The sequence below is a fragment of the Eschrichtius robustus genome, chromosome 13 (assembly GCF_028021215.1).
Source record: "Eschrichtius robustus isolate mEscRob2 chromosome 13, mEscRob2.pri, whole genome shotgun sequence".
In the NCBI taxonomy this organism is placed as follows: domain Eukaryota; kingdom Metazoa; phylum Chordata; class Mammalia; order Artiodactyla; family Eschrichtiidae; genus Eschrichtius; species Eschrichtius robustus.
Genome location: NC_090836.1, coordinates 89,729,373 through 89,752,387, shown reverse-complemented (window position 1 = coordinate 89,752,387; position 23,015 = coordinate 89,729,373). Strand labels below are relative to the sequence as shown.

Sequence of the window (23,015 nt, the reverse complement as noted above, 5' to 3'; positions counted from 1 at the left end):
GCATGCGGAATCTTAGTTCCCCGACCAGGGATCAAACCTACGCCCCCTGCAGTGGAAGCACGGAGTCTTAACCACTGGACCACCAGGGAAGTCCCAGCTATGGCTCTTATACACAGGTCACTGCAAGTCAGTAATATGTAGGGTGAGTCAGGCAAGCTGAAATATACATTTCATACGTTTTTCACAAAACAAAAAAATAAACATGTAGAGAGAGTAAACATCACATGGTTCTACTTACTTTTTCGCACAGTCCTTGTTTGATTGGACACCATACTGACAGCTTCAGATGGTAGACCAACATACACCCCTCCATAGTTTCTTGATGAAAAGAAGCAGAGATAGAAAAATCAGACCAACTACATGGTTACTAAACATTTGCAGAAAATGATGAGAGCATGGGGCCCTTCAAACAATTATAGAATTATTAAAATAACTCATGACTTTTCAAAAGTAGAATTCAGAATATTATTGTCCTTGGAGAGATCATTGTTTTTCTATGTTAAAAAAAGAAGCTATATATAAAAAAAAGAAAGCTGTGTAGTAGAATTTTTAGATATTTTACTTGCAATGAGAAAGAAGAGAAGTTGGGATTTTTAGAATTTAGTAGAGTAATAAATATCAGTAGCGTTGACATGTTACAGTTCATCAGTCAACATTTATCAAGAATTCAGAGTGGTCAATGTGGTATGAGGTGCTATGGACACACAAAAACACTTTACCTGTAGGTAGATATAAAGTGAGGAGGAAGAGAGAGAGATAAGGAGTAATGAGAGTGGAGTGCTGCTAATCAGAGGATGGAAGGACGGAGAAGGCGGAAGGAAGGAAGAGATGTCATCCAATTTGAGAGACCAGCACATCCAAAGGCCAGAAGATGGAAACTAGCACAAGCCGTGTGCACAGGACAAACCAAGCTTGTTTGGAAGAAGCAAAGATTATGGTCCCTGGGCAAGATATTTATCACACTGCATGCTCCTCCCTGTATTCTCTGTGCCAAAAGTTTTCCTGGTGGAATCTGTATTACTGGCAATGTGCTACAGTGGTCGATTAAATGCATGAGTTAAATTAATTCATGTTAAATTAAATCCATGAGGTGGGACCAAAATTATTCAAATTAAAGGTAGCTTCAACACCAAACATACCTCCTCTTGTCATCTTCTGTTATTGATTCTTCTGTTCTAAAAGATCAAAAACATTTGCTATGAGCCGTTTGGTTACACAGTCAGAGACTTCATTTTTGGCTCTGAGAAAAGAGGGACTGATGAGTTAAAGCCAGTTTTGTTTATTTCAGGTTCTTCCATCGAGTATTTCTGTAACACAGGATTCTCTCTTCACCTCAATCATTTATACACTAAGAAATTGGCAGTTTTCTACTTACCAAAAAGCGCAAATCCATCAAATGCCAACAAGTCCAATTGCTGAACAAAATCAAAAACTGAGGTAACCATAATGGAAAAGAATATAAAGAAAAGAATGTCCATATGTGTATAACTGAGTCACTTTGCTGTACAGCAGAGATAGGCACAACACTGTAAATCAATTATACTTCAATTAAAAAATGTTTAATTTAAAAAAAACAGAAAACACTCATTCAAGGGACAAAAAACAAAAAAAACAAAAAACCTGAGGGCAGCCAAGACTGGAAAGAGCACATAAATTGGGTGTCAGGAAGCCTGGGTTCTTGTCTGGCTGTGCCACCGCTCCCTGTGTGACAGGCCGTGGGCAAGTTGCCGGCCTGTATCTCATCTATAAAATAACGGGGTCGACCAGATAACGCCCAAGGTCCCTTCTAGTCCTAACACACTATGAGTTTGTGTCTCTTATGCCAGTTCAGCAGCACAATTCTAGGTATGAAAGATTTCCTTAGTGCAAAAAGAGTTAAAGTCAATTTAACTTTCTTTTATCTAAAAAAACAGCCGTTTTATACATGATCTACTGCAAACAGAAGAGGGAAATGTTCAAAAGAAATTTCTAGAGGGAATCACTACTTTAAAATGCAGTCTCTTTCCTTGAATAAGAGGACTCCATATTCTACTAGAATTCCTTGGCATATTTTTAGGAGGATCAGGAAGCTTACCTTCAAGTACTAGCTAGCATACATTAGTTATTTTTCTGAAAGAAAAAAAAAAAAAGACTCAAATGTATCTCGCTGAACTCAACATGTAATTATAAGGGGCTTCAGTTAAGAAGAAAGCAGACTGAAAACATCTAAACAGCTTCACTGAATCTTTTAATTGCAGGGATTGGCATATCATGGTTTCACACATTTAAAAGCTGTGAATGTATATATGTACATGATATTTTGCTTCATTGCAACAGCCCGTAAATCCGAAGTCTACAGAGAAAGGAAGTGGAGATTTGGAAATTATCTGTTAAACACTGGCCATGCACACAGAAAATACTCCAATAGAGGGCAAAAACCACCCTGCAATCTAATTTGTCCAAATTGAGCCCATAACCTACTTTTAATTATCAACTTCATTTATCTCTTGCTAAAGTTGGATCGTTTTTTAATTCAAAGGTGTCAAAGTCATATTGTATTAGAACTGGTGCTATGCTTATTGAAGTGGTATAACACTTTCAGGTGTTGTTTACCAGTTTTAATTAAAATGGATTTATAACCTGTTAGTACAGATACTAGAAAAAATGATGGTGACAAACTCGTTCAAGGTTATCAGAACTGTTTACTCTGGTTCTGAATGGCCAACATTATAATGAAATTGTTCGTGAAGCTGTAACTGGCAGATTTGGACATATACAATGTCTCATTTTTTCTCACAGATATTCTTTTCATATCCAATGACATATCTGTGTATTTTAAATCTTTCCCCTTTTGCCTAATCCAGCTTAAGGATTTATTCAGTGTTTTAAAATATATTTAACTTCCCCAAATGTAAAAAAATAGTGAATTATTTTTAATCTATTATCTCATAAATTATTCAATGCCCTAAAACCCAACTGTGTTCTCCTTGATAAAATTAATCAACAATCCTACGCATCTAATTTGCAGGAAATGATAATGTGGCTGACATATTTATTGGATAACAAATTAAGCTTCAGAGATATTACTAAATCTTTAAAAATACCATTTATAAAGACTTTTCAGATGTCCGTTCTTTTAAACCTTTAAGTAAGTTATAATGCCTGTCTTTGTCTACATGCTCCCTTCCTTCCACAAACAATTATTCTATGATACGAAGACTGGAGACTAAAGACTACATGGGTAAAAACTGCATCATCACTGAGTCCTTCCTGTGTGTCAGGTACAGTGCCAGACACTTCACATGCATCAGTGCTACTCCTCTCAACCGTTCTGAGAGTTTACAACTGAGGAAATAGGTTCAGAGAGCCAGGTAATTAACAAATATGCAAGACCAACATTGAAACCCCATCTATCTGACATGAAAAACATGCTCCACATTCGAATTCACCACTCTGCCTCTCAAATAGGAAGATGTGAAAGTCAAAAACACTTCCAGTGACAAACCAACATGTTGGTTTCCCCTAGAGTGGGCACTGCCTCTGTACCACTCTTGCAAAAGCTTTGAGCCTCACCTCTGTCTCACAACCTGCTTGTGTAACTGCACCAGGCACTTTGCTCGTAGGATTCTACTGTTTCCTTTAATCCTCATCACAATCCTGCCAGATGGGTATTAGCCACATTTAAAGATGAAACACTGAGGCTCTGAAAGGTGGAGTAGCATGACCAAGGTTACAAGGCCAGGTAATAGAGCCAGAATTCAAAACCAAGGTTGTGTGCTTCTAGCTCCTGCTTCATAAACTGTGAGCCCATGCTAATTTGTATCAGAGAAATACCCCCATCTCCCAAGCTGGATCTCTCTGATTTTTACCATCCCACTTGTAAGAGGGAAACAAGATGGCAGAATAGTCTTAGTCAATGTTTCAATAGCATTAGACCTAAACCTTTATGCTGCCAGGGACAATCAATCTTTGCAGAACTTGTTGAATGGCTACATAAATCATTTTTATCCCAATAGAAAACCTCTCCAGATCAGCAGTTACATTAGACTCTATTCATCTGGACAACCAGTTTGAAATTGAGGTGAAGTCAGAAAACCGCGGTTGGTCTAAACCAAATCTCCTTGCGGACAGAGAGGTCCAAGCCACAGTGTTTAGCTGCCTGAGAGACAAGTGCTGCCCTGTCCTGTCCAGGAAGACAGCATCCTCCCAGCCAGGGTGATGTGGTCCTGCCCCGACTGAACAGGCTGTAGCATTCGAAGAAGAAATGGTTCATCAAGCAGCAATAAAGATTCCTGGTAAAAGGAAGGCCCAGAGATGTTAAGCCACAGGCCCTGAAAAGCTGGCAAAATTGTCTCATGATTACTAGTGACTCCAGATGGGCATCCAAAAAATATACCTTCTGGTGTGGGGACCAACTTCTCTTGAAAGGGTGTTTCTTGTCGATAAAAAGTGGGCATTATCCCGGGACAGTTCAAAACTGGGGTGATAAATTTATCTGACAGCTAAGCAACTTAGCAAGAAGCTTCAGTCTTTAGGATTCTAATCCCTGGGGAGATTTTCAAGTTTTGAATAATGGCCTGGCTGTCCAAACACCTGGGCTGCCCCACCTGTACACCACTTTAAAGAATCACTGTACTTGTTTCCCCTCACGAAACATATTTTGAAAGATTTTGTTATCAACTGGCCTTACTATCTCACTTGCTGATAATTTTCTTAGACATACACGTGCCAAAGGGAGCCTCTGATGTGCACGGGATGGTTCCCACAGGGTGTTTGTGTAATGTGAATCCAAGGCAAATAAATCTTATATTTTGCTAATGTAGAGCCTGTGCAGCCTCGTTGTAGATTTCCGTTCAGTTTCTAAAGTAATGAAAATAGCCTGTGGTCCTCCTTCGACCCTGCCAATCCAGAGCATCGGGCTAGGAATTGCGCTCGGGCCAGATCACTCCCCACCACGGAGCCCTTGGATGAGCCACTGTTTTTCATGAGGGACTTGATTATTTTTCTTGTCTGGTCACTACAGCTTTAGTGGAAGGGCAGTGGCTATTGTGCAGCCTGCAGCTGTGACTGCTGACGGATCACAAGATTTGTTCCTAAAGCAGGGAAGGAAGTGGGGAGGAAACGCGGGACAGAAGGCCACATGGACTCCGCCTTGGCGAGAACAGCAGCCGCTGACAGAGTGTAGAGGGCCCTCGGTCACGGACATCGTGGCCCTATTTTCTGCTGGTACTAAAGACAAAGAATGAGATGACTTCACCCTGGAGTCTTCCCTTAGAAAACAGAGACTGAAGATTGCATTAGTCCATGCTGGAGACGACAAAGTGAAAAGGAGGCCGATTCACAGTGGAGGAGCTGGAAGAGGCCAGACCGCACTGCTCGGGAGTTAATTGGTCCAGATATCTCCACAAACTCGGCCTACCCGTACTCTTGCTCCTTTAGACAAGAAGCAAGTGGACATACCTCAACCAGGAGAAATCTCCTAGTGTAGCGATCCACTTCTAAATAATAGTTCTGAAGCCCAGTGCAGGAGTCAATGCCCAGGTGCCTACAGGCAGAGGCACTGAAAATGGGAAGTGTGAATGAAGGGATTCAGGGACGAGAACACCCCTGAGTCTACCATAAATAGGGAAGAAACCTTGAGAATAAGGCTTCTGCCAAGGGAACCAAAACACGGGGTTATAGGAGGCAAGGGACCAGATACCATCAATCAAATCACCTAAAAACAAAAAGTGAAAGGTAACTTTCACCAGTTTCTCTCCCCCCCTCCCCTGCTCCGGTCCCAATTTCACCACCATGCAGGCTGATGTCAATAAGGGGAAGGAAAACAAGCACAAATTACCAAGGGGTCGACAACTGGAAGCAACTACGTGGCCTAGCAGGACAAAATCTGCTCCGGCCAGGGAAGCGGTGCTGGACTCGCCCTGCGCACGTTCTGCAACGCAGGGGCGAGGACTCTGAGAAACATCCCCCTTTGCCACCCGGCTCCCTGTGAGGTTCTACCAAATGGGATGCTCAAGAGACATAAAATGCAAAAAGAGGGGAAAGGGCTGCTCTTTCCAGCTCTGCGTGCTGCTCCAGCCTACAGCACCCCAGCAGCTGGTTCCAGTTTCCAGGACAGGCCCTGTTAACACTCCTTTTCTGGTCACTACAGCTCAAGTGGATGGGCAGTGGCTACTATGTGGCCTCCAGCTGTGGTTACTGCTGGATTACAGCGCTCAGCTGTGATTACGCCAGCCTGGCAGTGCCCTCTCCCCAGAAGGCAGCGTCCCAGCCCCAGAGAACCGCTCCTCTTCCAGCTCCTAGATTCCAATAACCCCAACTTCCTTCCTTTGTCACTCCTGCCCTAGGAACGGTAGCCACTTCCTGTTATAACTCTCCCTACGATCTCAGTCTTCCTTTCTTACATCCTCAATCCTCCATGACCTGTTTAACCAATTCCTAATAGTAATTTATCTCTGCTGAAATATTTAATGTGGTTTCCTTTACCCTGACTGGACACGAACTGACACATTACTTGGTAGCAAGAGTGGGGTTTATCTCCCAGCCCTGGATTGAACGTGTCTCACTAAAGCATTTAAAGTACCTGTTATTTCCTGTTTATCAGGCCCAATTACTATGTCATCAGTGTATTGGACCAGTATGACGTGCTGTGGGACATCAGTAACATCAAGATACTGCAGAATAGAGGATGAACGGCAAGACTGTGATGGTATACTGTTGGCCTTGCCAGGTAAAAGCAAACTGCTTCTGTTATCCTCGCAAACCAGTTCAGAGGTAAAGTACTCGCCAAAGGTTGCGTAACAGGAGCTAGGGGCTATGTTGAGTGTTTTCAATAAAGATACCACACCTTGAACAGCAGCTGAAATTGGAATCACCATTTCATCAAGTTTACAAGAATCCAAAATCACTCTCTAAAATAAATCTGCCTTCCACATGGGCCAAAGAGGCAAGTTAAAAGGAGACATGAGAAGCGTCTTCATTTTTTCGAGTCTTTGGTGAGGGCACCAATTTCTGCAACTCCACCAGGAATGCAGTATTCCTTTTTGTATATTATTCTGGTATAGAAGGGAAATCCCATAGACTTCTACTTGACCCTTCCTACCAAGATAGCCCTTCCTTCTTCAATGTGGAGATTCTTCCAGTTGCCAAATACATCTACTCTGATTATGAACTCACAAACTGAGGAAATAACCAGAGTATGGGATCTGCATACTACTAGACTCACTGCAATTTTTAGGTTAGCCAAAATTCCAGTTTTTACCTGACCACTATAAGCCCACACATGGACTGATCGCCCATAGTGGCATTTTGGGTCCTCAGGTGTTAACAGCAACTCAGAGCCAGTGCCTAGAAACCTCTAAAAGGTCCAGGTACTTCCTTTTGTTCTGGACACAGTTGCTCTAGTAAATGAACACAAATCCTTTGGGGAAGACGTGAAAGAATATCTACCGTACATACATGTGACCGTGTTTAAAATTCCCTCAAGGGAATGTGGCCTTAATTACTCTGAGTCTGACGTGGGTCTGGAAACTGGGTTAAGAGGCTATGCCTTTCCATTGTGATGACTCAGCTTAGCTTTCTGGCTCACAGACCAGAAGTCTTCCTCTTATAAAATATACAGAGGGAGAAAATGAACCCTTAGATGCCCATCCTTCTCATCTATCCCTAGGGAGATTGTGATCAACTAGCTCTCATCAAGATTCCTTCCAGGATGAAACATTCTGCCTCTTCATCCCTGCTGTCTGTTATGGCGAGTGTGCCCACCTTGTCTTAGGTGGTTCAGTTCTTGGCCTCTGCTTCTCTGGGATCCTGTCACACCCAAGGAAACATATAACCCATCTCAAGGGCAGCATCTCCCAACTGTCATAGCCATGTTATAGAGGACAATCATCTTGGATGCTCCCTTCACTATGTGTTTCTCAATTGGCTCAGTCTCCTAGAGAAGGGGGTCTCCTCTGCAGTGGGGAGCAGCTCACACTTGAGAAAGTCACACCAGCTTTCCTCTCTCTTCAAGCCTTTGGATTCCTTCCTCTCCATCACACCAGAAAAGTTCTGACATACTGCTCCCCTGGTGAGAGCATAAGTTCCTTCTGTTTAGTTTCATCAACCAAGTTGACTAAACTGTTAAGAGTCCTAGCTATGCACCTAAATTAAATTAGATCTGGAATCTCTGTTAAATACAACAATATCAATAAATTCAGTCTCAGCATACACTGCTTCTCCTTGGTCTCACACCCTTAGAAGCCATTTCCATACATATTCCTGAGGATTCTGGTAGAAGAAAATGCACAAGCCTGCAATTACTTTGCAGTATAAGCTCTTTCCTCCCAGGTCAGACATTGTGCTTGTCCCGTGGCAGCACCCTGAGATCTGATTCTATTTGTGGGTCCCGTAGCAATAAGGGGTGGTTGCAGCAGGTCCTGCAGAGGACAAGCACCCCCTAGCAAGGCAATCACCCAGGCGAGGGGACCCAATTCCATGCCTCTTACCCAGCTGGTCTACCCCATTCTCAAAGGCCCTGCCAGGAAAACAGAAAGTTTCTGGCTGGCAAAGATGGGGAGAGAAAGTCAGCTCTTCATCATTAGCTTCACCTCAATTTTAATTTAGCCCAGTCTAGTGCTCTTGAAAGAGGAAATGGGAAATAGACGAGGCTACAACAGCTGTCTCTAATCTAACCAGGGACCAAATGGCCACAGACTACTCCCTGCAATGTGTACCTGAATCTAAAACAGCTAACAGAGAAAGCCCGGCCACTTAACACAGTCTTAATGCCTTAATATCACGGCAAATGCAACAAGATGAGAAAGTCACGGCCCCCCCTTGATTTCTGGAATCCCCAACTAGGTGAAGAGGAGGGGGGTGGGGTGTAGTGTAAAGAGGCAGGTAGGCTGGCTTTTTTTATTCAGTGGTGCAAGCAACCACCCATTTGAATAATTTTAAGGGTCTGGAAAGGCTAAGATTTAAATATAGTTTAATTTTACCTGTTGGCTAAAGTTACAAATTCAGGTTCTCTATTATCCATCATGTGTGCCTCGGTGTCAATTAAGGGAGAGGCACGTGAAAGAGGGGGCCGGGCCCCAGGGGAGGGGCTGGAACTAAGAGCTGGGGTTCAGGTATAAACAGCGTCCGTTTCACAGTTGTGCCCAGGACACATTTTAGAAGGAAGACTTACTTCTCAGGTCCAAAGAGTAAAGGAGCGAAGAGGTACTAAAAGACCTAGATTAAGTTTAGCAAGTAGTTCCTCCATTTTTAAATCCCCATGAGCCACTACTCTACAGAGTAAACTTGTGTAATAAACTTGTTTTTTTCCAGAGAGAGCATGACCGAAAGCCTCTTGGTAAATTGCTTTCTCTGGTCTCAAGACAGTGTCTTATTTCTGGGCATATACATCATCTGAAAATTTGTGGAAAGTGATGTCACATTTAGAAAGAAAATGTAATAGTGCGATAATTGTTTAATCAAAAGGTCACATCACATCTTTTGAAAAAAAACTTTTAAACCGCAAGAACATTTCCTAAGAACCATGGAGCATATGTTAACAATTTGGGACCAGGGTTAAAAAATACACTGGGCATTTAATTACCATCGGGTCTCTTTTCGTTAACAAAGACTTAGCTTCTTTTATCAAAGGACAGGTGTTGGAGGAGAAAGAATGTGTCAAAGTTAAAGCCACCCATTGAGTCTCATGATAATCTCCTAGAGTGAGATCACATGCTCCCAGTCTCTGACTCAGATTTTCGGCCACTGCATTCATAAAAATGTTTGCAGAGCCAAGTGTGATTGAGGGTAGACCACAAGTCCATCCTTTCCCCTCACTTTGGGGATTGCTGAAAAGCTAAATCCTCAGTTGATAGTTTAAAAATGACACATCTTGTTATAAAGCAGAAACTAACACACCATTGTAAAGCAATTATACTCCAATAAAGATGTTAAAAAAAAAAAATGACACACCTTTGCAGAGCGATATAGCGTTCAGTGATCCCTATCTTACCAAAGTTGCCCCAATTTGGGGCGATGTCAGAAAAAGAAAAAGAAAAAAAAAGCAACCGTTGGTTTCAAAACTGCTTTCTTATATCTCAGAGTTTCCACCAAATACTTCTAGCCTACTTCCTGTGAAGCCAGCATGGTGCTGTCCTCACACTTCTCACATTGAGTATCTATACTGATCCAGATTCTCTAGGTCACTGCACACCCATCTGCTTCCTACTAGCTTTGCAGACCTTCTCCTAAATGAACCAGAGACACTGAATTTCTCTCTAACCATAAAGCTCTGACTTCTTTTAAGTCAAGGTTCCAGAAGGTTAGCCACTTCCAAACCAGCTCCATGTCTGTGGTTGCTCTTTGGGGCTGGCTGGCTTTCCTCTGCCTGTCCTTCCTTCATTAATGTATTTTGTGCATATACCTCTTTAAAACTAACTATCCACACAGAACACATAAACCTTTCAATCAATTTATACCACTATGGTTACCATCCTATCAATAACAATCACTTCAATGAAGCGAGACCTTATTCAGAGTTACTATAGTAAATATAAACCACAACTTTTTTCTTCCTCAGTAGCACATGGTAATCAAAAATATTTTCATCACAATATTTGCTTAGTTTCTGGGTTGTATAAAATAGCTGTCCCAAGTGACCTACAAAAAAGGTTTCAAAGGTAAAATAATGGAAGCACGGCATGGATACATTATGTGCATTCTCTAGAACAAACACAGATGATAAACATCAGGCAGCCGCTAGTCGCTCTAATTAATATCTCCTCACGCATGGTGGCTACAGGTGCCTTAAAATTCAGAACGTTCTCACTGCCCTAGACTTCCAGAACGACATAGTTCTGTGGCAAAGAAAGGATTTATTTTTCACTTATTCATCAACAAAAATGTTCTAAATATAGAGCTATTCTTATTAGCGATGATCTAAGAAGCAGAAAAACAGGCTGCAGCCTTTTCTTTTTCCATATTTGCAGTGTCACTACAGAGGCCAAATTTATTTTGATTTGTAAACGGTACAATTTCAATATGGAAACCTCAGGAGATCATGCGTGTAGCTCCAATGATCTATTTTTAGTTACCATTCATGATCATCTTTTGGAATAAGCTTATTAATTGACAATGTTTACTTCCATTGACACTACCATCCTCCAGATAAAGTGGAATCATTTAATTTTCTCTATAATATGTTTTTATGATGACCCCTCCTTTTCACGGAGGTTCCAATCGATTCTACCAAGCATTTAATTACATATGATATTGGACAGAATTAACATTTTATCATTGACTGTTAGGGCCTATATGTAATCTCATTCATGTCTTCACAATTTCAAAACTTCTTAGGACAGTTAGCTTTAAGTCTCTCTCCTTGGATGGGCCCCTTTCTTTCTTCCAGGATGTACTACCGGAGAACATGAGTGACATTTGCTCTTTGTATGGGGTAATAGATCAAGAATTAAATTGCAATTTCCCTACCCCTCTTCTGTTCTCCTTCTAAGAAGCACACAGTGCTGGATTACTTCCACATTGGCTGTAGAAGTATCCTTTGCTACAAAGCAGGCAGGACTGTTCTCTCCCCTTTAAGAAACCTTGTTTTTCCCAGTTGTATCACTTTTCTCAAAACCTTGAGAATAAGCAGCTTGTTTTCCCTTGTCCCAGGGTCTTCAAACAGGAGACAGAGCCAGAATGCTCCCAACCTCCCCAAAGCACTCTTTCAGATGGGGCCAATTTCATTTTCACTCAAAAACTCTCCTCTTTGGCATCAGCCCTGCCATAACAGCCCCGGACGCACTAAGCATTGTGGCCCTGACTCAAAGGTTTTCTTCCTAACCATCATTACCTTGGACAATTTTAAATCCCAGGAAAACCACCTAAACGACCTCTTGCTTCACATTTTGCTGACTTCCTCTATCCCAGCAACTTTTACTGCTGCTCTAAGAACTTAAGCCCAGGGGTGCTCCATGGAGCTTAGTTCCTGCAATTATTTCACCTCTGATATTTTAGAGTAGACAATCCCACTCCTTAGGGAAAAAAAAAAAATCCTTCTTTCTCCCCTCCCCACAATTCCCAGGAAGCCTCCAGCCCATCCATGCGCCCAGCTCTCCCCATTCATCAGCCCCTTCGGGCTTCCCCTCCCCCCCTCTCCAGCATGTGCCTTGCAGTCAAGCATTTCAACCATACTTGCTGGTCACCACCAACCCCTCTCTGTCCCTGAATGAACCCACTCAATTGCTTCTCTGCCTGCTTTTATTCCACTGGGTCCCACCAAGGAAAATCTGACCATGTGTTGATGGGCAACCAATGGGAATGTGAGATTTCTAACCACAGCAAGGCCCTCAATGCACTGGGTCTTCTGCCATCAGGGGTTCATAACAGAGGCACTGCCAAATCTTTTCAACAACCCTTAAACCACCTAATAATTCTAGCTACCATTTACGGGCGGGGGGGCAGGATGGGGAAGCAGGATAGCAACACGTAATACCAAGTATTATCCTAGGAACTGAATATACTGTACTAATAACCATCACAACCATTAAGCAGTTACTTAACCTCTCTGTGTCCCATCTCCTCATCTGTAAAATGAAAGAGCACTACTGTCTTCATCAGCCTGTTGGGGGTACTGAATGAGATAATGTACTTAAAGTGCTGGAAATCACTCTATGGTATGCAGGTCTCAATAAAGATGAGCTATTAAAATTGAGAATGATGATGATAATGATGAAGATGGTTACCCTGAACGGTTATTATTATCCCAATTTTACGGATAAGAAGATTAAAGACACAATATCACACAGCTAGTAGAGGATGGAGAGCAGTTTAAACACAGGTCTGTCTGCTTCCAAAATGCATGCTTTTTCAATGCTACTTCCACCCCAGAAGACGGGTAGAATTTTTCAATGCTACCTCACTTCAGAAGACAGCCTTGCCTGCCATGTCACAGAGGAGAAACAAGGCTATCAGATACCCTCAGGCTTGTAATTAGGAGAGGGCTCAGCTGACACGGGTGTATATGACACGAGAAATTTATAAAGAATTCCAAGGAAACTCAAGATTAGAGATACATAATTTCATGTTTTAAAAAAGACAGAGCTTCAGCATGTTTCTGTTGTTGTTGTTGTTTTTAAAGATTCTTTTTTTTTGATGTGGACCATTTTTAAAGTCTTTATTGAATTTGTTACCATATTGCTTCTGCTTTATATTTTGGGTTTTTTTGGCCTCGGGGCATGCGGGATCTCAGCTCCCCAACGAGGGATTGAACCCGCACCCCCTGCCTTGGAAGGCAAAGTCTCAACCACTGGACTGCCAGGGAAGTCCCTTCAGCGTGTTTTATGATAACTCATTCCAAGATATTTTTCTCTATAGCTGTTACCTTCCATAACAATAAAATTACTTTGCCCAGAAAAAAACCTTAATGAAATATCACTTTACAAGTTTTAAGTGAAAGAAGTATTTGAATTACCTTGTTTAAATTGAGTGGCCATGAGCTTTTATGTTCAACAGCAGACATTAAATTTGAGTCAACTTGTTATTCAACATATATTTGGAAAATTCATATACATAGAATATATGTATTCTTAAAAATCAAGAGATTTTTCTGAAATAACATGGAAGGTGACCTACATGGAGAAGCTGCTTCTCTTCTGCCTGCCCAGTTATAATTCTCTCCTATTCTGCTAACAGCATCACCACTCTCCCACTGTTTAGCCATGTGGTTAGGTGAGGTTAATGACACCGATTGGCTGCAGCAGTGGGCACGTGACCCAGGCCCGGCCAATGAGAGCCCACGTTCCCCTGGCCCACTGACTGGTTCAGGGAGAGGCACCTGACCCCACGTCCTAGCCAGGAAAAGCCTAGCCCTAGGACTTTTGATCAAACTACGGGGAAAGAGAAGCTCTTTTTCTACAGGAATTATTAAGCTGATGAGATAGAAACTGGCCATCTCCATCACGACTGGGGGAAAGCTGCCTCAGCATGGAGCCAAAAACAGGAAAGGAGAGATGAGAGAGTTTCTTCCTGTCATTCAATCACCTGGATCCAGCTGTGACTAAGGCCTAACCCCTGGAAGTTTTCCATTACACGTGCCAATAAATTCCTTTATGTTTGTTTGTTTAGGCCAGTTTAAGCTGGGCTTCTGCCATTTCCAACCAAAAATATCCCAACACGACCTATTTGTGCCAAGTAGCTAAGATAATTCGCTGAAACAAAATAAAAGCATGGTTGATTCGCAGGTTTGTGAACATAGCCAAATGTCATCACATTGAATTCACTTCTGTTTTGTTCTGCATGTTAGTGTACTGTATTTATTTTTGAAAAGAGAGGGAGAGAAAAAAGAAAGTCTCACTCCCTGATATACATGTGGGTCTGTCTTATGATGATTAAATTTCTATATATCTTCACCCATGCTTTCCTCCTTATCTCAAGTTGCTAAGGGAACCCTTCTATGTTTTTAATCCTTCTTGCATGTCCTAGGATCTATGTACATTGATTATTCCCTCAGTCACACAGATAACCCCTCCCCAAACTACCCTCAGCTCTTCTTACTCAACTTACTTCTACCCTTTTGCCTATGGGTACACCTACCTCTCCTCCATGTAAAAAATAAATAGAAAAAGAAAAACAGACTTCAATATACAAAATCATCCATACACATAACTAGGCAGAAATAATCACAAAGAAACGGAAGAAAACAGTGTAAAATATTAATGATGATTGTCTCTGGTGGGAGGATAATAGCTGATTTTTTCTTTTTAAAAAAAAAAAATGCTTTTCCATACTTTCTGAATTTCCTTAGTATTCCTTTTATAACAGATATATTTCTTGGGACTTCCCTGGCGGTCCAGTGGTTAAGACTCTGCGCTTCCACTGCAGGGGGCATGGGTTTCAATCCCTGGTTGGAGAACTAAGATCCCACAAGCCACATGGAGTGGCCAGAAAAAAAAAAAAGAAGAAATGTATTTCTTAAAATATGCTTCCTCTTTAAGCTACTAACATCCTTCCATCACTTACTGCCTTTTTGTTGTAAAACACTCCTAAGTTCACTTTCACCCTGACTCCATCAGAGAACTCACATCACCCAACTGAAGCCACAGTCCCCCAAGTGACCAGTGTGGCTGTCACGCTACATGCACTGGCTTCTCTTCTCCCTTTAGCCCATGTGATCTCTTTGGATCATCAGCCATCCCTTCCCTTGGCTCAAGTTTGAAACCACAGGGTCATCTTCGCCTCAGATTTTCCTTTCCTTTACTTCCCCATTCAGTCATTCAACGGGTCTTATCAATTGTATTTCCGAGTGCACCTTGAACACACCACCTCTGCTCCTTTCCGGTGTCCTGTCTGCTGTCTAACCCTCTCGTGGCCTCAGCGCCATTAATCCCCTGTGCCTCCACCCCTCCCCCATCTCACATATCCCACTGCCTTGGGAGTCATCACCCTAAAGCTCAAACACAGTCATGTAATTCCCCACCTTAAAATTCTGAATGGCTCTTGAATGCATATAAAAATCAAGTACAATGACCGGCCTGGCACCAAAGGCCCTCCACAAGCCGGCTCCAGCCCACCAGCCTCACCTTCCACCTCTGCTGAGCCTACACCACAGGCTCAGGGCAGACTGGGTGACTTCCCAGAAGAGCTGGGGCTCTCCAGTACCCATGTGCCTCTTTTCGTGCTCTTTCTCCTGCCCTGGGTTGCCATTCTTCTCCTTCCTACACAAACTCTTGCTCACCATTCAAGACCTAGACAAGCATTAAATTTTGACTATTTTAATAATTAACACTTAAAATCACACTGTATTTTGGTCCCCAGTAGCCACTGACCTACTTCAGGGCAGAAATATCATTTTATTTGTTATTAAGTCCTGGCTTCTTGCCTATAGAAAACAGGCTAATAAACAGGTAAGTGGAGACATAGTAAAAAATCCCAAACCTTCCCTAGAGAACTGATTTTTATTATATATTAAGGGAGTAATCATAACGTTTCTGACTTCTAAAAAACAATTGTAATTCCCCCCCAAAGAATTTTATGTGGTCTGTACATTATGGTGGTTGCCCTATTTGAAGTTCTGTACTCTTAGCACCCATTATGTGAGTTTGGCCACTTCTTTTGCCTTGAAATCAGTGTCTTCAAATTTAAAACAAAAAGAAAAAATTTAAATCTTCATAATATAAGTTTAAATTGTCTTAATTTCTTAGCTCCTTTCATGGCACCCCCTAATTTCATAGCACCCCCCTAATGGTACGGTCAAGATTTATAAATCTATAGCTTCTGATTTTTTCTTAAAAAAGGGTTTGAATATACCTTTTGTGCAAGGAAAAATAATACTATAATATTCTTCAACTTTTTCCAATTAAATTTACCATATTTATTTTTTAAAGGGTCATTTATTGAGTAAAATTACGTCTTTTTAGTTATAGAACCTATGAGGTACACAAAGTCACAGAAAGTTTAAATTCTAGAGAATTCAGGATTTTAGAAAGTAGTTAAATGGCATCTCATGTCCTGGAGTAGTTAATGTTGACAAAATGTCCACAAAGGTATCACTAAATCTTCTTAGAAATTTCCATGCTTCTGAAAGGAAGAGGAAGTCATGAAATCAATCTCTCCTTAAAGAGAAATGATGGAATTCATTTGTTAAACACTATGTCCACAGCACGATACTATTAACTAGAGGGGACTTCTCTCAATTCCCAAGGGAGAAAAGACAAGGAGATAAATAACATTATAAGCCCAATATGACATATCATAAGACAGGTCCAAGCTGCTGTAAAAGTTCAGAAGAGGAAGACATATCCAGTAGAGAGATCCAGGAAGTTCTTCTCGTAAAGGATAAGATATAAACCCAGGAGAATAGATAGAATTTTCACAGACAGAATTGGAGAAAATGCCATTCCAGGCAGAGGGAACAGCAAAAAAAAAACAAGGAACCAAGACAGGAAACAGGAGGTCAGTTTGAGACCCTGAGAGTGGTCTCAGAGCAGGACTTCAGCTCACCTCTGGGTCCTTGGCCTCATTCACTCTCTAACTGCAGGCTGAAAGGCTAAAGGCTGAAACCTAAAGGGCCTTCCTATTCCCAAAGGATTCTGGGCTCAATCCCGTGGGCAGTGGAGACTAATCAAAAGTTGGGAGTGGGGCTTCCTTGGTGGCGCGGTGGTTAAGAATCCGTCTGCCAATGCAGGGGACACGGGTTCGAGCCCTGGTCCGGGAAGATCGCACATGCCGCGGAGCAACTAAGCCCGTGCGCCACAACTACTGAGCCCGAGCTCTAGAGCCCGCGAGCCACAACTACTGAGCCCACGTGCCACAACTACTGAAGCCCGCGTGCCTAGAGCCCGTGCTCCGCAACAAGAGAAGCCCGTGCACCGCAACGGAGAGCAGCCCCCGCTCGCCGCAACTAGAGAAAGCCCGCGCCCAGCAACGAAGACCCAACACAGCCAAAAATAAATAAAGAAAATAAATAAATTAAAAAAAAAAAAAAAGTTGGGAGTAGAGGGCCTAAAAGGGCAGGGGATTAATCTGGCAACAACATATAGAAAGGGGAGGGAGAGACCGAAGAGAGACCCAGATACTGCAATAACAGGAACAGGTAAGGATGCTGAACACATTGTTGCTAAACGTTTTGGTGATAAACTCAACCACTGCAACCAGGACACTGAAGCATTCTATACTGCCTCCTTTGTACCTAAAGTCCCATATAAAAAGCTTATTTAATTCCCACAAAACTTTACAACCCTATTCTAATCTCCGGATTCCTTTTTATAATTAAAAAAAAAAGTCCGACTCTGCTTTTGACGAAAGCTTTTAAGGCCCACCCCTCCGTTTGCCCCACAGCTGTGAAAGCCTTTAAGAAAGCTGGGAACTCGTACATGTGCGCTGGCGGGGGAAGATACAGACAGGCACTCCTCTGCCCATGCGCAGAAGCCCTCACCCCAGTCTCAGTCCCAATAAAAACCAAAGCTGCTCACCCCCTCCTTCACTCAGACTGAATGGACCAGTTCGGGAGCCACTCTGCTCTCCCCAGAAAGCCTCATTATGTGAGCAATACACCTTTTCCTACCCTCTTGGTGTGTGTGTGGCACCATCGGTCTTGACATCCAAACCAACTGGGGTGGCTTGGGCAGAGGTTGATTCCACAATCCATGGAGTGACCGCAAACACTCTTTTTGTTGTTGTCGTTCTTGGGGTTCTCCATCCCCACCTTCTCCCTCCCCCAATCCCAATGTCCAGCTCCCTAATGGCACTTTATTTTTTTTTCCAGAACTGCTGATTTTTATTTTTATTTATTTTTTTCATTGAAGTATAGTTGATTTACAATGTTGTGTTAGTTTGTGGTATACAGCAAAGTGATTCAGTTATATATTTTTTTCATATTCTTTTCCATTATGGTTTATTACAGAATACTGAATACAGTTTCCTGTGCCACAAACACTCTTAAATAGTGAACTACTGCAATGTCCTTACTCTACCTAGATTTGAGGTAGGAAGATGCAAAGAAGGGGCATGACGGAAACACAGAAAGGGTCCTGTGGTCTGAAGTTCAACTCAATGTTGATTACCTTGAATGGTCATATACATTCACTCAAACGCCTAATTATCGACTTTAAAACGATTCAGTGTGCATTTGGTAAATGCTTGGCTCCAGGCCCTCCTCACGGGCTAAACTCTAAGATGTTGCATAGTCATAGGAACTAGGTGCTTAATTCTCCCATAATCACTTGCTTGCAATTAGAAGAAATCTCTACACAAGCTGGTATAGAAACAGAGTTAAACATTTCCCTTTCTTAAAGTTCTGAGTTAAAATGCTAGGGTAAATGAAATGCTAAAATGAAAAGTCACAAATAAACCCATTCTTCAAAGAGCCCTTTAGTTATAAACCAAATGATAATCTTAATTTGTGCTCAGTACAGAAAGTACTTCCATGTCTTTTCAGCCAAACCTACACATCTAAAGGTCATAACCATGAAAACAGTGTCTTCCTTAGAAAGAGTTTAGAAAATCATAATATTAAGTACTTACACATCTTTAGCTGCTCCTGCAGGGCCTAGAAAAAAAGAAAAAGATAACTTTCCATTATCTTGATAGTATTGCTACAAAAATCTTAAGCCCAATACCCAACTAAAATAATATTTTATAAGAGATGAGTTGAGAATATGATTTTTTGAAAGATCATCTTAAAAAAAGAAAAGGAGAGCAGGAAAATCATAAAATCCAAATCTTCGGTTTAGAATTTATTCTGCCCATTTTTAACAATTCCTATAAATTATAAGGTGTTGTTTCTGAAAGGGATTTTACAGACCGCCCAAACTAATCTGCTCATTTTACAGATGAGCAGATTAGGAAACTGACAGATTTGAGAAATATTTTCTTTTCTAAGCCACACACCTTCTAAGCTAGTACCTACATGGAACTGTTATAAGTCACACTATGTACTAATCATAAAGTAAAGCAAAGTCACAAGACAAAATGGAGGTGATATCCTAAATGAATTAGCAAGACTCAAGGATGCCAGCCCAGCTCCAAAAGGAGTAACATACATTTCTAACTCTGCTCCTATTTGCTACTGAACCCTCTCATCTCTGCTTCCCACTCACGTGCCAAAAACAACCCATCTCTTTTGGACCCCAGTCCTATCACTTAACACAGATTCTCTGCCCACAGCACAGTTCCATCTGCACTTCCTCCCCCTAATATCTTTACCTGAACAACACAGAACTTGGTTCCAACTTTACAAGCCACATGGCATTCAGTATCCTTTAATCTCTTAAAACCTCACTTCCCTCTTGTGTCAAATGAGGAAAATAAGAACACCTTTCTCAAAGGTTATTGTGAAGTTCTTTAAAAGATGTATATCCCTATCAAAATACTAATGACATTTTTCCAAGAAATAGAACAAATAATCCTAAAATTTCTATGGAACCACAAGAGACCCTGAATCGCCAAAGCAATCTTGAGAAAGAACAAATCTGGAGGCATCGTGCTCCCTGATTTCAAACTATATGACAAAGCTATAGTAATCAAAACAGTATGGTACTGGCAAAAAACAGGTACACAGATTAATGGAACAGACTAGAGAACCCAAAAATAAACCCATGCATACATGGTCAATTAATTTATGACAAATGAGGCAAGAATATACAATAGGGAAAGGACGGTCTCTTCAATAAATGGTGTCGGGAAAACTGGACAGTCATATGCAAAAGAATGAAACTAAACTATTATCTTACATCATACGCAAAAATTAACACAAAATGGATTAAAGACTTAAATGTAAGACCTGATACCATAAAAAATCCTGGAGGAAAACATAGGTGGTAAGGTACTTGACACCAGTCTTGGAAATTAATGCTTGGATCTGATTCCAAAAGCAAAGGCAACAGAAGCAAAAGTAAACAAGTGGGACTACATCAAATTTTAAAAACTTCTGCACAGCAAAGGAAACCATCAACAAAATGAAAAGACAACCTACTGAATGGGAAAAAATATTTCTAAATCACATATCTGATTGGGGTTAATATTCTAAATATATAAAGAACTCATGAAACTCAACAGCAAAAAAAGAGAGAGAGAGAGAGAAACCAACCTGATTTTAAAATGGGCAAACATCTGAATAGACATTTTTCCAAAGAAGATATACAGATGGTCAACAGGCACATGAAAATATGCTCAATATCACTAATCATAAGAGAAATGCAAATCAAAACCACAAGATATCACCTCACACCTGTTAGAATGGCTACTATCAAAAAGACAACAAATAACAAGGATTGGTAAGTGATCTGGAAAAAAGGGGACACCAGTGCACACTGTTGGTGGGAATGTAAACTGGTGCAGCCACTACGGAAAACAGTATGGAAGTTCCTCAGAAAATTAAAAATAGAACTACCATATGATCCAGCAATTCTACTCCTGGGTATTTATCCAAAGAAAACAAAAACACTAATTCAAAAAGATATATACACCCCTATGTTCATTGCAGCATTATCCACAACAGCCAAGATTGAAAACAAGTGTCCATCGCTGGGTAAATGGATAAAGGAGATGTGAGATATATATAGATATACCTATATATAAAAGAGGCTAGAATAATAGAATTCTACTCAGCCATAAAAAAAAAAAGAAGGAAATCTTGCCATTTGCGAAAACATGGACAGACCTTGAGAGAATTATGCTAAGCAAAATAAGTCAGAGAAAGACACATACCATGTGGTTTCACTTATATGTGGAATCTAAAAAACAAAACAAATGAAAACAAAACAAAACAAAACAAAAATCAAAGATACAGAGAAAGGAATGGTGGTTGCCAGAGGGGAGGTGGGTTAGGGAATGGGCAAAACAAGTGACAGGGGTCAAGAGATATAAACTTCCAGTTCTAAAATAAATAAGTCATGGGGATGTCATGTACAGCACAGTGACTACAGTCAATAATACTGTAGAGCATACTTGAAAGTTGCCACGACAGTAAATCCTAAAAGTTAACTATGCATGGTGACAGATGGTAACTAGACTTATTGTGGTGATGATCTCACTGTGTATACAAATACGGAATCATTTCATTGTACACCTGAAACCAATACAATGTTATATGTCAATGACACCTCAGTAAAAAAAATTTAATAAATTTTAAAAATTATAAAAAGATGTAAACAGCACAAAGTCTGGCACATTAAAATAGCTCACTAAGTTGTTATTATTAGCAGTCACATTTTCCTTAATATCTCAATTTCCATATCTACGAAATGGGAATTAAATTAACTTCTGCACAAGTCACAGAGGTGTGAAAATAAAGGAAAATGTGCTACAAAATAAACAAATAAGTCTGCAAAAACATTATTGCCAAAATTGTAAAAACTGTACCCCAGTGATATTAATCTAGGATCTATAATTCTGCAAATTCAAAGCAGAGCATAAAGGTAATCAAGACTATGTCTCAAATAAATTCTTTTAAGGCTTTGACCAAACCTGAACTTTGTAACAAACTTGAGTCTTTACTCAGGGAAGAGTAACATTTCTGTTCCACAACTCTCATTAAAATTATATAAATAAAAACTGCTTTGGAATCTGAGATCATAAAACCAAAAAAAAAAAAATCCTAAAATTTTAAAAACCTTAACATAAGAACAGTGGAGTGTTTTGATAGGTAAAAATAAAGGATTAGTGCCACCAAAAACCCATAAAAATGAACATTTTATTTCAGAGTCAAAACAAGCATGAGAATCTGGAAGAAAGTCTAAAAAGAAAATAAATATCCTCATTTTCTTATTTTCATTTTCATGGAAAAGGACAGGGAATGACTGGGGGATTGCTGCACTCAGGGGAAGGGAGAGCCGGAGGTGTTGGGAACTGATTCCGTGAAGTCTTACAGAGAGAAGAAAGCGATCATGATGGGTCATGAGTGCTGGGCCTTTAGAGGTGAAGGGCCATTGAGCACAATCCACGGGGAGGGCACAGCAGACAGAAGCCGCCCCACTGTGTCTCAGGGAATGGCAGCAGGGTGGTAGGGAAAGAAGAGCGTGGAACTGGAAGGCAGAAGACCCAAGTAAAATTCCTGCTCCAGTATTTGTTTGACAGTCACTAGTTCACCCTGCTTCAGTTTCTAATACTGGCCCGACAAAGGCAGCTGAGAAGACAAAGTACAATAAATGGCTGTGAAATTCACTTCAAAACAGCCACGCGTTGTCTCCTCAGTACCTATTTTAATCAGCCACCAGGAACCCTGCATCCACTTCACCTTGACTGCCCCAGGCCCCAGGCACCCTTACGGCCTCTTCCCTGCTGGGTTCACCATCTAACATCCCAGCAGGCTCAAGGCAGATGCCAGGTATTACCTTCCAGAAGGAAGTCAGCAGGCCATTTCTTCTGTTCTCAAATGTCCCTCATTTAAAGGGCACCGTCTATTTAATAACTGCAAAGTGAAGGAGGCCAAGAAGTCAGAAACACTAAATCCAGTATATACATATGATTGTAATGTACACTCCATCTTTATTAAAGGGAAGAAGATGTGCATCTTCTTAGGAGCAAGGTAGCAGGGGGTTAATGATAAGCTTATAACCAGG

General features: G+C 41.1%; 1 protein-coding gene across 1 annotated transcript in view; it reads right to left on the bottom strand.

The window, feature by feature from the left end:
- C13H12orf75 (chromosome 13 C12orf75 homolog) overlaps positions 1-23,015 on the bottom strand; it is a 38,270-nt gene that overhangs the window by 4,695 nt on the left and 10,560 nt on the right. The window contains exons 2-4 of the mRNA XM_068561047.1: positions 18,979-19,003; positions 1,140-1,175; positions 239-318 (exon numbers count right to left, since the gene is read on the bottom strand). Coding sequence (XP_068417148.1) covers positions 239-318; positions 1,140-1,175; positions 18,979-19,003 — 141 coding nt within the window. The remainder of the gene's footprint in view (positions 1-238; positions 319-1,139; positions 1,176-18,978; positions 19,004-23,015) is intronic.